This window comes from Sylvia atricapilla, chromosome 4 (assembly GCF_009819655.1).
Source record: "Sylvia atricapilla isolate bSylAtr1 chromosome 4, bSylAtr1.pri, whole genome shotgun sequence".
Classification (NCBI taxonomy): Eukaryota; Metazoa; Chordata; class Aves; order Passeriformes; family Sylviidae; genus Sylvia; species Sylvia atricapilla.
The window spans coordinates 38,794,020-38,810,407 of NC_089143.1; the positions used below are offsets into that span (position 1 = coordinate 38,794,020).

Genomic DNA, 16,388 nt, shown 5'->3' on the forward strand with positions numbered 1-16,388 from the left:
CTTTAGGTGTCTGAAAGATGGTGAAAAATACTTTGACAGAGCATTTGTTGTCTTGAAGTGGATGTTTACTATTGAGGAGAAACTATAAACAAAAGAAAGAGAGACCATTGTAAACCATTCTGTGAATAACCCAAAACTTACAGAACTTTTTTTGGGGGAGCTTATATAACTTATAGTGCTTTTGGGGGGATTGATATATAATCATGAAAATTGAAGCCACTTACTGTAAACATCCAACCTGGCAGTGCAAGACACAATCCCAGCCTCATTCTTAGCTGAAACAGTGTACCAGCCAGCATCCTCTTTTGTAGCTCCCTGAATAAGCAGGCAAATGTAGCCGTAGTTATCCTGGTGCATGCTAATAAAAAAGTAAAAAATTACTATTAATCACAAACTAGGCTATTTTAAAATGGCATTATAAAACAACCCAGTCTTGGTTACAGATTGATTACAGTCTAACTTGAACTAAAATTTTAATTAAAACGGAACTTCCCCTGAAATTAGAAAATAAAGCCTTGAGTATGCTCGACAATTTGGCAGTTTAATATCCTGTATTGAAAACTAAGAAGAAAAAACACATGAAGTAAGTTTTCTTTCACCATTATGGATTAAGACATCTGGAGTAGCAGGAACACCAGATCGTACCCAGACTTTTTGTGGAAAGGATAAAGAAACTCGAGGAAGATCTTAAAATATAAAATACTGAATCTTAGTTGCTTAACTGTAGAGCAGAATTATGAATCAGAGTTTTTGCTGAAAAGCACAGAGTGTTCCTTTGGAACTTTGATTTTTGCTAGCAAATTTCTGTAGTCTTGATTCAGGAAGAGTAGTTCTCCTCTTGCTTAGAGTGCAAAGGTAATTGTCTAAGTCTAATGATGGAGAACAAGTAACATTTTATTTCTGCTTCAGCCACCAGGCTGGCTGCAAGTCTAAGTAAATGTCATAAATTATTACAATCACTAGTTAATATTTATGAGATGCCCTTTACACAAAGTGTTCATGTGACCTTTCAGATTTTTATTTGTTTTACAGGATAGATCATCGTTGAAGTTACACATGGGGAGATAATTTTAAGTCTAACCTCACTCGGTCAGTGTTGTACGTGAGTGACTCGTTCTCTTTCTTCCAAAATATCTGAGGAGATGGCTCCCCTGAGATTCGACACTCCAGTCGCACTGGGAATCCCTCAGTCACACCTGTGTTTTGTAGCTTCTCTATAAACACAGGTGCTTTTTGTATTTCCTTAGCTGTGGAAAAGAAAAAAAAAAAAAAAAAGTTATGTTGACATTTGTCTATGAAAACATGCCTTTTCTTTCAGCAGTGTACGAAAAACAATTATGAAAGACCTAAGTGGCAGGAAACATACGTGCTGTCTTCATTAATCATGAAGTTCAGTCCTGGTTCCTCTGAAGAAAACAGTCCTATCATTTTTTTAATAGGGGGAAAAAAGTGCTAAAAAGTTGATTCTTTCCTAAAATAATTGAAAGGCAGAGCATGACAACTAGATAAACTGGCTGCACTGTGCATGGTACAAAGTGCTCCTCCACGTTCCACAAAAGCGTGGACTTCAAACTGAAGAAGGAGCTGCTCTACCAGAAGTCTGCAGTGGCCTTAGTCTGATGTGCTGTGACACGCACAAGGCATTCCCACTGGCTGCCCAGGGGTAGACATGGGTATGCACAGATTGTCATTACAAACAAACATCCAGGGAAATAGTCTTGTTTGTGGCCTTAAGGCCAGCAGCCCCTTTTCTTAACAGTGCACAGCCATTACATGCCAGTCAACTTATGCCACAACGTAACATGAATAGCTCACCTATAAATACATCATACTTCTGTTACTGCCAGGTTCCTTTTCTTACCCTCCACCCCTCAATGTGTCATTTGATATCATTCACGTTTCTTTTTTTCATGCTGTCCTGGCAGTGCTCAGTCTGAAAGCCAAGCATGAAGATGTTACCTGCAACAGTGAGCTCCAGGCTGAATGAATTTTCACCAGCCCGATTGCTGGCAATGCACGTGTAGATCCCAGCATCTCTAGCTGTGACTGGTTCTATGATCAAGGAGTGCACCCCATTCTCACGCACCAGCATTTTGTGAGAGCTGTCAGGGCGAATTGGTCTGCCATTAAGTTGCCAGCTTAAGTCTGGAGTTGGTAATCCACTAACCTTGAGTGTGAAGAGAACAGAGGGAAATTGTTTTAGCCACATGAAACACTGGAGGAGTCCTGACTTGTTACTTCAGGGAAGTTTGGTTCAGTTTGCTACTGCAAGTGTACCAAAAGATTTAAAGATCCAATTCTGTCCTGATTTACACACTGAGTCAGCTGTAGTCATTTACTTACTTTCTGGCCAACTCCCTGAATTCCATGATGTCTTATGGGTGCGACTGAAAAAAGATCAGCGTGTAGATAGGCTAGAAGCTAAATAACAATACATTGCAAAACAAAGGGCAGGGTGACACCTTTTGTCTGTTTTATTGTTTGCTCTTCAGGTGGAATGAGAAGATACTCCTTTCTAGATTAAGTTCTTGTTGGAAAACTTGCAGAAAAAAAGATGTTAGCTGACTAACTACTGACCTCCGAAGTTGCACTCCACTGAGGTGTGCCCTAGTGACAGCACCACCTGCACTAGTTAATGCTTGGTCTGTGTGGACAAGTCCAGCACTCTGAAAGCCATGCTACTTGCTGTGGGGAGTTTGCTTCAGAGCAAACAGCTTCTCCCAAATAGGTCAGCACAAAGTAAACAGAAGTCACCCAAGCCTGAATTATTTCTGCTTAGCAGTCACAAATCAGGTTTATACTGTTTGAAACTTTAAACGGGGGTTCAAAACTCAAGTAGTAAAAGGACTTAAAATGCAAAATGTAGAAACACATTGTCTTCATAGTGTGTGCTGCTTCCCTCCACACCCCACATAGCTGAATTCTATAAATCAGTTTACTGTGACCTCTAAGATTTGCCCAAAGCACTTTCATTGGAGGGGAGACAAGCTTTTATTGTCCACTTACTCATTCACAAGCAATGAGATTAATTACTCTACTAACAGGCACCGAAACTGCCAATAGGCAAAACTGCTTTGAAAAGAAACCAATGTGGTTTTTGAGTCAGCTGATGTTATCAAAAGGCTGCTGCTACCCTTTGCATGACACTTGCCTTGCAGTCCATCCTGCATAGTTTTCCTTCTTGAACAGTCAGGTCTCCAGGAGCCTGCAGAAAATGAGGCCGGAAGAATCGTTCCTGAATTGGTTCATTTTCATCACCACTGTCCCTTGATCGAGATCGTGGTCTTAAAATAATATGAAATAAAGGTAAATTATTTTTTTTTCTCTGCTAAGTCAAAAGAACCATAATCACATATAAGACTGGTTTGAATTTTAAATCACTTCTTTGACCTGTACAGTAATCACCCCACACATGCATGGGTAGCATTTGGCCCAGACTGAGCTAATTACGACACTGCAATTATTGAATTACTTTCTTTTAATTCACATGTGAGAAACTATGACCTATAAAACAATATTGCTACAGAATAGTAGCTTGTAATATTAATGAATTTTATGAATGATAGTATTTTCATTTTGTTTAGTCTTTAAATCACTGAAATACAGATAAAACAAGTTGGCAGATCTTGGCATGTAGCTTCAGTTCCCCATTTCTAGTGTCCTGTGTATTTAATCCCCTCACTGCTGCTGATTACATCAGAAAGTATATGGACAGTTTATTAATCATGATTCCCTTTTAGCAAATAACAGCAGCTAAAAGCTAACTCATCTCAATTGACGAGACACCCTTCACATCAGACTTATCCTCTCTTGTTCTGCACTAGTGAAGACTGTACAGAAAATTCTATATATTGAATTGCTGTGGACATATATCTTCCTCATTTAACAGGGTTTTTTGTATGGGATACTCTTGAATATTTTCAATACCAGCAAACTGTGGAATTGAAACAATGAGAATTTCAATTGTAAGTAGTAGGGAGAATAACTCTGGTTGTTAGTTTTCGGGTTTTTTTAAACAAAGGTACCATAAACAGTTTGATAAACAATAAAAAGGAAAGAAAAATAACTCTCATACACAGTACCAATCACTTTAAGATTCCATGATACCATTTAATCCATTTTCCGTGTTGGCTATTCTTGCCTGTTAATTTAATCCATCAAATCTTTTTCTAAGTGGTTCCTCATTTAACTAGGTTTTTGTTTCCATAGAAATTAGATTATTCCATTTGTGTGATTTAGTAATCAAAGAATCTTGAAATGAAATTTTATATCCATTTTTGTCCTTGCCTGATCAGCTCCAGTGGGTTCCATTCTGGAGCCAGCTGCTGCCAACAGTAACATTCTGTGTGAAGAAGAGGAGCTACTCAAACACCCTCCAAAGATCACTTTTATTAATGACACACTACAGTGAAGTTTCTCTTTTCTGAATCCCATGTTCTGTTACTTTTGCCAGTGTTTCTGTTTTGGCTGCTGTTTGCAGTGTCCATGCTGCAGTATAGGTGCATTATGCATTTTTGACTGCCCAAAGTAATTTCTCCAAGTTAAAATAATTCACAACAAAAAAGAGCCTAAAACCTTCAATGATTACATTTGGAAAACAAGCTGCATGGAAAACATACTACTGCACGGAACATAAACACTCCAGCTGCATGCTCTGCTCCACTGAGGCTGCAGTTAATTAGAGTTGCTTGAATTTGATTTATTTTGCCCTGCTCTGTTGTTGTCCTTTCCTCTGCTATTGCTGTGTTTGCAATGGCCAGGCATCCCCTGTGCCATGGTGTTCTCTCTTACTAATAGTTCAATGATCATCACAGTTTTCCAATAGCTGTAACTAAAGGCAAATGGGGCTGGGGGGACTTGTGTCCATGCTGCTTAATAATGTAGGACTGGATAATGAAATGGGAAACACAGACTGACATCCCTGCACACACTAAGAGCTCATGTAACTCTTCAGGTGCCTAAATCCATGTCTGAAGCAAAATCCATGGTTTTTGCCACTTGAACATGTCTAAAGCTACTTCAGTAGGTCCAACCTGCAGCTCATAAGCAGCTCTGAGCTTTAGTTGGTGAGCTGCTGATGAGTTTTGGAAAACAAAGCAGTTAAGAATTTGTGAACAGAGATGTTGCATTTCTTTTTACCTCCTTGGAAGTTTACGCTAAAATCACAGACTCTTTAAGCCTTTGTCTTGAGAGGTAAAACTAGGGTCATTTCAATTCTAAAATATTTTGTGGTTTTAAACAAATAATGAAATGAGTTGAGCCAAGTAGCTTCAGATGTCTCGGAATGACAAATTGCAAAAGACTGGAATAACTCTTGGATTCACTGTGGGCCCTTCGGAGTTGCAATGCGGACATCACTCTGCAGGGATTAGTTTCAGCAGAACTGATGTCATGTACTAAATGTGTCCAGGGGAGACTCCACGGGTTGGTATGGTACAATGCAGTGGGAATTTCAGTGAGCAAGAAGATGAAGACTTTATGACTGACCATATGGTAATCATTCCTTATTTGTAATAAAGGAGATTAAGTTCAAATTAATCCCATAATTGAAAGCAGGGTGATAGGAATGTTTAGTTTTTAAATCTTCTTTAAATCTCATGCATTTTATGACTATTTTATCATGCATTTAAAGATTTATTTGGGACTATTGCTACCATGCTTAGATGACACAATGTTTGTTGAGCACCTTGTCATCTAAGGGATTGAGTCCAAATCAAAAGTGGCCACCAACATCAAGTGATACTAAGAAAATTATGTCTGTCAACTGAGCAAATTTCAGAAAAATACATTAAGAGTGAAATAAAACCCCAGAGTTCTGCCAGAACACATTCTGTAAGAGATTAAATGTACTTCAGGAAAAAGCCTGTCAACAGTGTAACAAGTAATAAAATTCATTAAGCTTGTAAATATACTTGTAATAAAATAAGCAAACAAACGGTTTTGTTACTCTCAAGCAGAAAAGCTTACAGAAATAATATTGTAGTGAATATTACTTACCAAAAGTCAATGGCAACAGACATGAGAAATACCACAGAATATGGGGAACAGTAATTTGGGATATTACATTAGAAAAGCCAGTGGCAAGAGTCTGTCTTAGGAAGGTTTTATGTGCTCTCATTTCATCAGTCTTGGGTGAACCCTCCAATGGGAGCAGTGAGAACTGTCACTAAACGGAGATTCCATGCTGAATGCCTACATGGGATAAGCCCTTCACATGGTAATTTTACAGGAAATAAGAATCCCCAATAATTGCTCTAATTTTAATTAAACTGCTCTACAGAAATTCCCTGTTTATAATTCATTACTCACTGGACACTCAACCCAAAGCAATAGTGGCTGCTTGGGTGCCTATCTCTATTAGAAAAAAAAAAATACCAGCCAGTGGTGGCCTTGGACTCTGAATTCATTTGGAGAGATTGAAAAGATCCTCCTGAGGATTTTCACCTGAGGGTTCTGTCCAGCACAAATTTTGTCCTTCAGGAAGCTGCAGGAGTGGCAGCTGCTTGATCCTTTCACCCCTACCTCCCATCCCATCATCTTTGCTTTTAAAGGTCTTTCCCCTTTGTCATCCCATGTGCACTGATTTATTCAGCTGAAACCTGATTGTTCATGGCAGCTTTTCCCTTCAGAGCTTAACGTGGACTTTCCATTTTTTCCCATTATCTGAAAGTGCTAAGTGCATTAGTGACTGGAGAGGCTACACCAGGTGGTCCCAGCCTTTTCTGTGCTGTTGTCACAGTGCAGCCTGGCAGGATATTCCTCTCCAGAGGCACTCTGAGCTTTGGGTGTAACACAAAGGGTGACACACTGCAGAGGGTGTTGGTGGCCATCTCAGAGAAACGCTGGGAAATGCTTTTGGGGTTGCAGTTTGTTCTGTGCAGGAGTAAGACTGACAAGATCTTTTAACCAACCAGCCTCACTTCCTAATACTTCACAGCTACCAGAGGGGGGAAGAGAGCCTGTTTTACATGCAGCAGTTCTATATTACATACTAGTACTATATTAACTGTTAGAGAAATCCTTTCCTGGTTGTACACTGACTGTAATTACATGTACTCTGTATATTGGTTGGGCAATATTGAGATTCTAATGTTGGAACCATTAAGTAAAGCACATGCCTCATTACAGCAGAATCCAGAAACCAGAGCCCCCACATTCCTCTGAAAACAGTTCTAGTAACCAAAGTAAATTTTTTTGTATCATCTAAATCTGTCTAAGCTGTGCTAAACAGCCTCATAAATGCTTTGGTCAAAGAAAAAAAATTATTTGAAGGGAAAATTTCCTTCTAAGGTCCAAAAACATAAGCCATAGCTTCGTATGGGAATAATTGTAAACTCACCAAAGATAAGTTTAATACTTTATTTCTGACTCATAATTCCTTATAAGAACCTGAACTGAAATATTAAATACTGAAATACTAAAATATTTCTAATGTAAATCTGATAAACCTCTTTGGCATGCAGTTATTAAATGAACACTTACTAGAAGCTGCAGAGGGTGGAGGTTCCTGGTAGAATCCTAATCACGAAATATTTTTAAAAAGCCTAAGTGACAAGAGCCTTCCCAACAGCTGATAGTGTAATTTGAGACACATAGAAACTAGTGAACACCAACAGAGAAAGGAGAAGGACATAGGGAAATTTAAAGATATTTAAAAGTCATGTCATTTCAGAGGTTGCTTATACTTCTGAGTGTGCAAGTTCTGCAGCAATTTTCAGACAGCAGAGGTCACATTTCTTCCTGAATGCCATACTTTTAACTTAGCTGCCTACCTCACATTCTCTACCTTACCTGACAAGTTATTTTGCAAAATCCGTATTATTAAAAGAAAAAAAAAGCATCAAATACCTTCTTATGTGAGGCTGACCTGAAGGTGACCAAGGACTGCGGCCTCTTTGATTTACAGCTTGAACCATCAGCCTGCCCGTGCAACTTACTCTACCCTGTTAGGATGATAGAGAGAAGGAACATTAAAAGACTTGAAATATGTAGCAATAAATGTTCACCCTGATTTGTTCTTTTTTTTTGCCTACCCGTTTTATCAGCTTCTAATTTATCAGAACAGACTGGAATTACAATGACTATAATTACAATAATTTCCAAAAAAAAAAAAAAAGACTGTTTATACGCTGGCAATCAAGTTCTTATTGACTGTTATTTAGGTGGGCAGGAGGTTTCTCTGTGTGTGCCAAGTGCACAGAAAGACAAGTTCAAGGTCCTGAAGATGGCCCAAGGTGAGTGTTGGCAGTTAACAACAGAGTTGCTGCCTCCTAAGTGGATTGATCTACTTGATCTGGTGGGCCCACAACTCAAAAATACCCTCATTAAAGTGAAAGCCAAAAGAATTTGACAGGTATTTAACAGGTCTTCTCTACTGAGTGAATCTGGTTTGAGGAATTGCACTGAAAGGCACAGCTGTGCTGATGGGCATTGGTGATAATTCAGGTTATTTTCAATGAAATAAATAAAACATGGCTCTGGTTTATTTGGTCCCCCTTTTACTTTGTGTTTTAGAAGACAGATTCTCCACCACAAGCATTAGTCCTAACAGATTTGGGATGGGACTGCCCTGTACGGGGTAAAAGCATCTGATGGTCCCAATAAATAACAGCTCTGCCCCCTGGGCTGGTAGCAGGAAGGCAACATCCACATCAGCGTTGCAGTGTATTTCAGCTCTAAGCTGTGAGCTCCACACTCAAGTCTGTCAGCATAAAAGACAAATATTTTTATCACAGTACTTGTGGGGTTGCAAATAGCAGTTCTTTAAGAACTGTCCAAAGTCCACCAAAAAACAATTTCACTGGGCTCACAGGCAGCCTTAGAATAGCAACAACTTTTTGTTCACTTAGAAATGAAATCTTGTGTCCCACTTCTATTCCCATGACCCATTTAGTCCACAAGTAAAATCCCTGCATTAAAACAAGCCATTGTGCAAGACCCACAGCAATTCCTTATGTAAAAGCTTTATTTTCCCCCTTACGTTACAAGGCCATTAAAGACATCTGGAACAAATTAATTTCTATTTTGGGTACCACTACATATTAATATTTTTCTGGCAGGTGATGAATACACATAGTTTAGGATCATTTCTGCATATCTCAATACATGATGGTGTCACAAATGGCAACACAAGGAATTTGGATAGGGAACAACACAAAGGGCAATAAGGAATTTGGATAGGGAAGATTAGGCATGAAGCTGAAGATTTCAAAAAAGCCACAGGATGAAGAGGAAGGAAGCAGTAAGTGGAAAATAATTAATGAGATGATGTCCTAGAAACTAAGGGAACTCCAGTCTGAGGACTGTGGGTGTGTAATGCAAAGAAGCAGAGAGAATGGGATAAAAAGAAAGAAGGTAAAAATAAGAACTTGATGCAAGCCCATACAGTTCATAGAAAGAGCTCAGTTTAAGGGATATGACCTCTAACTAAAGACCTAAACCAGGCAAGGTTTTGTGTTTGTCTAGGCCCAGAGTCCATTTGCTCTGGATTAACTTCTGTGGCAATTTTTACAACAAACCCCACTGGTGTGTCAGAAGTTTAATTCCAGCTCACTGTACTTCACACCATGGGCAATGGGGCCTGCCGTGTTAACTACCATGGATGATCTCCAGGGTCTGTCAACAAGGCATTTTACACACATAAACCCTATTATGTGAGTCCAGGTCATGAGATGGCATGAACTGGCAGAGCTTTACTGAACTGAATCCTTTGCTTTAATAAACCCGATTTCTATCAGCTGAGAACACGTCTTTTTGCTTTAGAGTTTGGTGATTCGAACAGCAATGACCAAACACAGCAACAGCCTAGCAAATATCTACCAGTCCATCAGAGTTCTGATGGGAGCTCCCTTACATTTACGTACTTCACTTTCTGAAGGAAAGGTTGCCAAATTTGCCTAAGTTTGTGATAGCTTTGAGACGTGGACAACTTTCCATTAGAATTGAGAAGACTGCCAAAATTATTTCCACTCAGGATGACTTAAAAGAATTGGAATCCAGATCTTTTGAGTGTGAAAGGCTAGTACATTAACTCACAGCCCTTTTTTGCCTCCATTGTACTGTTAAATGCGTAGTAAAAGCAAGCAAATAGTGGAAGAGATAAGTATGTTTGCTTGGGAATTACACTGTAAAAAAGAGAACAGAATGGGCTTGGTGAAACACAGATGTTTTGTTTAGGGGAGCCAGAGGAAGATGCTTCTGGTTCTTCTCCAAAGAGGGGAAAAAGCATGAGCAAAGAATTTTACCATTTAAAGCTGCTTTTTCAAGCTCCAAGTGGGGAACCACACAAACCCAGCTCATTTTAGTACATCCAAAAACCCACTAACAAAGTAGTGCCATCAACGACCAGAACTGGAAACCTGGGTCACTGTTGTGTCATTGAATGACCATTACCCAGGACAACAAATGCTCCAAAACAGGCTGTGAATATTCAGGGACAGAGTACAGTGCCCAAACACAAAGGCAGTTTGTTCACCAAGATCTCCAAGGCTTTGGCTCACACAGTAACACTACACAGTGAAACTGTGCATGCACTGAGACAGCACTTAGAGCAAGATGACCAGGAACCATTTCTTACCTTGAGCATGCATCTGTTTTTAAACCTGTTGTGAAATTTCACAGTTTAAATGGTACCAAGTATTGTAACAATGTCATCTATGTGTAAAAGCCCCCAGCTTGAACAATTTTATGGCCTTAAGCTGTTTCATTAGTATTTATTTTACTTATATATGTAGAAATAATAATTAAACCACCAACATTTAAGCACTGCAGTTCATAGAATCTACCCAAAAGCTGCTCTCTGTGTGTTGCCTGTGTGTATAACTCCCTGTATTCACAAGCCCTCTGCAGTATGAGCAGGACTGACAAGCTGAAGAGCAAGACAAAAATGGCAGCATCATGCTGAGTAACCTAGCAACATGCATAACAGAGCACAACACTCCTGCTTTGATTAAACTCTGTCTCAGTGATACAGTTTGTTATTCTACAGTGTGATTCTGCTTGCAAGCCTAGTCTTGGCAAGATATTAAGCACTACAGAAGAAAATAATTCATTACATCCCAAAAGTTATGTTACTGCTTTGGTTTCTCACGTTCTACTCTTTCCCCTCAATTTGCTGTGGTGTAGGAAAAACGGATTAAAAAAGCTACTTCAAAAGGGTGAGTGACCTGTAAGTTTGGCTATGTCTAATGAACTAGTGGGTTTCTGCTGTGTACCCTCAACTCTTGTATTAAATCTGCAAAGAAAAAATGGCATTGCTAAACCAGTAACACTCTGTGTTTCAGAAAAGCACTGTTTAAGATCAACACAGGACTGCTACATAATAGTGCTAGAGTTTTTTTGTGCCTTACAGACTTGCAATCTGCCTAATGTAAGCATGTTGAGGTGTGATATACTCCCACTCATTTTAAAAAAATTGGCCTCAGTCAGTGTGTAGGGTCAACAGAAGAAAGTTAAATCACTGGACTGGGTTATTTCTGCTGCTAAACTGGATCTTTTTCTCCCTTTATATATATGGGCTGTCCATGCTCAGTTAGAATACTGAGATGTTATCAGCTGAAACAACTAGTGGAAGAGTAATTAAAAAATTACACCCCTCCCCCTGAAACCTCAAACCATATGAAAAAAACTACTGTTGATTTGCTAATCTCTTGGAGGTAGAAGGGTCCCACCCTACTGATGCAAGAGGAAAACAGAAATCTAACTTGCATGCTTTACAGTGACTTCATCATTTAATTAAATCATGCATATGTGAGATGAGATAGTTTTCTGAAGATTTATGTCCAGAAGGATGTTTGCTCTGGAGCCAAACCTTCATTTACCTGTGGGTTAGCAGCCATAATGGTGTAATTCCCATCATCATCCAGGGTGGAGGCTGTAGTATGCAGCGAGCAAGTTCCATCAGGTTCTCTTTGAATTCGGTAGTGATCACTTCGTTTAGAAATTTGCTTCCCATCTTTAAACCAATAAATCTGCAGGGAGAAAACGAAGCACAGCTGGTAAGAGGTGGGTGCTCATTGTCATAATTTCTCATTTAATAGCACTAAGGAATTTAACTGCTGAAAAACTCTCTGGTAAGTAGCACAAGTAAGCCACTTTCACTAACAGTTACATGATTATCAGAGGACCAAAGAGAAACAACACCCTGAACATTTTCCAACAAAATGTACAGCTGCATAAGGGCTGACCATTTCAAGAACTGTAACTAATTGTCATTACAAAGAAAAGATTACTAATTTCAGAATTACTAATTTTACCTTTTCTTTCACTTAAATCTGAAGAAGTTGCAGAAAAAACTTGAGAATGCTTTTGCTCTCTTTTCAGAAAATAAGAACATTAATTTAAAAAAGCAAGATAATGATAGGCTGAATTAATTCAATGATGAATAAAATAGAAGCAATGATCTCACTGTTGAAACACCCGTTTTGTCTCTTATCCATTACGCTGACTGGACTGGACCAAAATGCCAGAGGGGATAGAGCTGCTCCCGCTGGCAGTGAGCAGCTTAGTGTGTGGAGGGGCCAGCTCAGCGTAATGACATGATTGAAACTAACAATGTCACCCCGGTGTGACAGGCCAGCTACGCAAGTGGACAGCTTTGCAAAGTAATAGGAAATACTTCAAAGCAAAGCAGCACATCGACATCCGCTAATAACGACATGCCAACACCAGCACAGCTCCAGGCTGCACAGAACAGTTACTTTGGCTATCAAACAGAGGGCTTTTCCAGCACTTTTGATACATAATTTTATTTTCTGGCTGACCCAAGATATACTTTCAGTGAGCCAAAAAAATGATGTATGCAGGATAATATCTTACAGTAATCCATGAATTACACACACAAAAAAAGAGTATTTTTAGTGCCTCAAACTTGAAGGGAAAAAAAATGACCTAGCTTTGAGGATTTTTAGAAAATATAATAATAATAAAGTAAAATCCCAAACAGATATCTGCTGGAATCAAAAGTAAATGTTGTGTATGCATGAACACACACAGAGGAATATCTGAAAAATGTTATACTAGGAAGGCTGTACTCAGCTGCCCAAACCCATATTTAAGTAGAACATTATTTACTTGTCCTTTCTGAAACATGTACTACACATGACATCAATTGTGTTCAGCATTTGAGACACTTGTGCAGATACCTACACCACTGTTACTTGTGCAGATACCTACATCATTTTTATGAGAGGCCAACTCATTCAAAGTACAGCTGTATTTGTCCTGGTCCTGCTGGGACTATTTAGGATGAGGAAAATATACACATTTTTTGCTCAGCCTCATTCTTGAAGTGGGAATTAAGGTCTTAAGACTGAGGAAAGGGTGCTGGCTCTCTAGTAAAAAATGAAGTGGCAGAGCAATGTGCAATTCAGTTCCTGATGGAGTTTAATCTGCTGGGTTCTTATTGTGTACCAATATTTCAAAGTCTGAAATTCACTCACTTGGGGGAAAGTTAAGGATATACTTTTGAATTGCACCAAAAAAAAAAAAAATTTTGTGAAAATGAGTGGAAATTTTCCTTAAAATTTATTACTTGTATGATTTTTATATTAATAACATTGTGTGTAACTTTAAATGATTTCATTTCCTCAATAGCTGGTTATACTTGTTTCCCATTTTGTCTGTCAGCAACCTTGCAGAGACTCTGTGGCCTGAACAAAAGATTTAGTCATGTCTTCTTGTCTGCTGACAGAGCACTTACTGGAGATGTAAGAGATACCCGATCACTTATATACTCATGCTAATGGCTGCTAAAGCAACATTGCTGCAGAAAAAAGTTTTTAATTGCATGCTTTACATGTGTCACAATGTTGCTTGAAATCTACTGCATTAAGGAGTAACTATTTAATAGCAGTACACTTATCAGAAATGTCAGGAGACATGCATGGAAATGCACACAAATATTAACTGAACCAGCTATCCAAACATCATGTATATGGTGTCCAAAACTTATTTCAACTAAGTTTAAAAGCATTGGCATCCCATATGAGCAGTAAATTCTTAATATTACCTTTATCTGACATGGAGTTAATAAGTAAAACACTACCAGTGCAGGAGACAATGGCCCTTGCAGTGAAGTATTTTCTTTCTAGGATAACTTTTAAAAATGTACCATTAAAATATGTAAGCACTGAACACTGCATCTGGATTGCTTTTATTTGCACCAGATTTTCAGAAACCAATGTGCAATGACAAGGAACACAATGGTAGACACTGTACAAAGGGGGTTTGATCTTGGGCAGCACAGGCATTTTTAATCACCAAGAATTGTATTCAGCCATGTGAAGAGTGAGCAGGATGAGATTTATGTAACATTTGTGTCTCAATTAACCTCTTGTCTTAATTCTGAGGTGAAATAATCCCTTAAAAAGAAGCATTCCATAGTCCCTCCTATACCACCACAGGTTTCTTATTCTGATGAGAAAACAGTTTTCCATTATTCCAAAGGTTATAACAAAGAGTATGCTCAGATTTAAAAAGTCATATATATGAAGACAGAATTTGCACATCAGTATTCAATTTACATGGCATGTTCAGGGGAAAAAATAATCTAGCCAATAACTCCACTTAGAAAAATCCCTTGTAATGAATGCCAGATTTTAGAAACACTACAGTCCTTCCCCAAGCCATTCCTTGGCAGACCTAACAGAATACTTAGAAGGGAGGAGCTTCAAGTTAGTAAATTATTTCCAGCTTTTCATTTGCCAAAGTAAAAAATCTATTCACAAGCAACACTTCCAGCTTCAACAAATGACAGCAGAAGGGCAGCCCTCAGCCACTGAGCTGTTCAAATTGCTGTCTTGGAATGCTCTGGCAGATGAGGGGGAGGCACGGCCTTGGATATTTGCAAAGCCAGGCTAACAAGCAGCCATACAACAGGACTGATATTGGTTCCATCCCAAGCAACTTAACAAATTACACAAAGCATCTGCGAGTGAATGGAACAAAGGGCCAGAGTTTCAGGTGCAAGAGCAAATAATTTCTTAATGTGCACACTTTGACACTGCAGGAAAACAGAATGTGGCTGTGAATCACAGGGCAATCACATCAGATGCTCCTCTGTAAGGACATGCTTTAGGGGGAGTACTGAGAATTTGGTTTCTTGGCTTTGCAATCCTTATCGCCCCAGTGAGGGAAAGGAGACATCCCCTTTCATCTGCCTTAGACAGAGAAACTACACCTTAATTGGAAACTGTGGAAATTAGGGAATGGTTGACTAAGGCTGACTCATAATAGGTCATCTAGCAACTTAGTCATAAGCCTCAGGCAGAAAGAGTATCTGCACACACTGCACTTCTGTCAGCAACAGACCCATTTGCATTCCACCCTTGTTCAGCACAACAGACTCTTACCTATGGTCATCTCAGAATGCTAGACACCAAAAGTTTGGTTTCTATCAGACTTGGCTTATCTTCTCAGTGTGCGTGTTTTCAGTTTGAGGCAGAAGTACTTTTTTGATAAAAGTATACCGATCAACCCCACTTACTTTGCAGTGGTTCACATCATGTTGTGCTCTTGGAGCACAGAACTGGATTCCTTTCAGATGAAACTAAGCCAGAAAACGTGCTCTAAGAACTCATCTAACGTGCATCTGCTTCAGTCTGTGGGACAAGATTAGAGCTAGCCTGGAGAAAAACCTTCTGATGTGTGCAAGGACGGATCTCTCATTCTAGAGATTTTCTTCTTCTGGTCTGCACTCTTTGCTGATATTGATGTAGCCATAGTTCTCTGTTCTTCCTCTGCTACCTCACAAAGACCTTTTTTTTTAGTTTTTACTAACAGCTTGTACAGTATCATACACATGCATCATTTGGCATATGAAGTCACTTGCATTTATCTCTGTTTGAAATCCTAAGTACCCATAAAACTTACACTAGATGAGAGATTTGTATGTGAGTGCTTCCATGAGGGTCTGATGTAACAGATAGGGCATCCTTGGTCTTGTCTAAGAAGACAAGAGCCCCTGTCCACCAGAGGTCACTGTGAGAGTAGGGGACCTCACTGGGAAGACACCGGCCTTGGCAGGGGAGTTGAAGAAGCTGCTGCCGTTTGCCTGCTGCATAATCAGTCAGTTGACTGCCAAGCAATTTTTGAAATGGTTGTGTGCAACCTACCCAAGGAGGGCATTCTTCCAAACTACTGACATCACCAGCTGGGGCTTTTACATTTGCTACAAGGAAATGCTTCCCAAGCCCAACCCTCCTTCAGAAGTTCATCATTAAAACCTCATCATCATGTCTCATCTTGCTGCTGGGATATATGGGAGCTTATGGTATTTTATTACGCCTTCTTCTACATTCCAGTAAAATCTAGTCTTGTGAGTGTGTGTAGATGCTGAAGAATGAAAGATACCATGCTGGCTTCTGAACTAGAACCCACGTATTTTTGCA

At 39.2% G+C, this 16,388-nt stretch overlaps 1 protein-coding gene across 1 annotated transcript in view; it reads right to left on the reverse strand.

Moving 5' to 3' along the window:
* The window catches only part of PALLD (palladin, cytoskeletal associated protein), a 179,348-nt gene that overhangs the window by 2,874 nt on the left and 160,086 nt on the right, over positions 1 to 16,388 (reverse strand). The window contains 6 exon segments of the mRNA XM_066317618.1: positions 225 to 358; positions 1,082 to 1,247; positions 1,960 to 2,174; positions 3,159 to 3,284; positions 7,849 to 7,943; positions 11,820 to 11,969. Of these exon segments, the coding sequence (XP_066173715.1) occupies positions 225 to 358; positions 1,082 to 1,247; positions 1,960 to 2,174; positions 3,159 to 3,284; positions 7,849 to 7,943; positions 11,820 to 11,969 (886 nt within the window).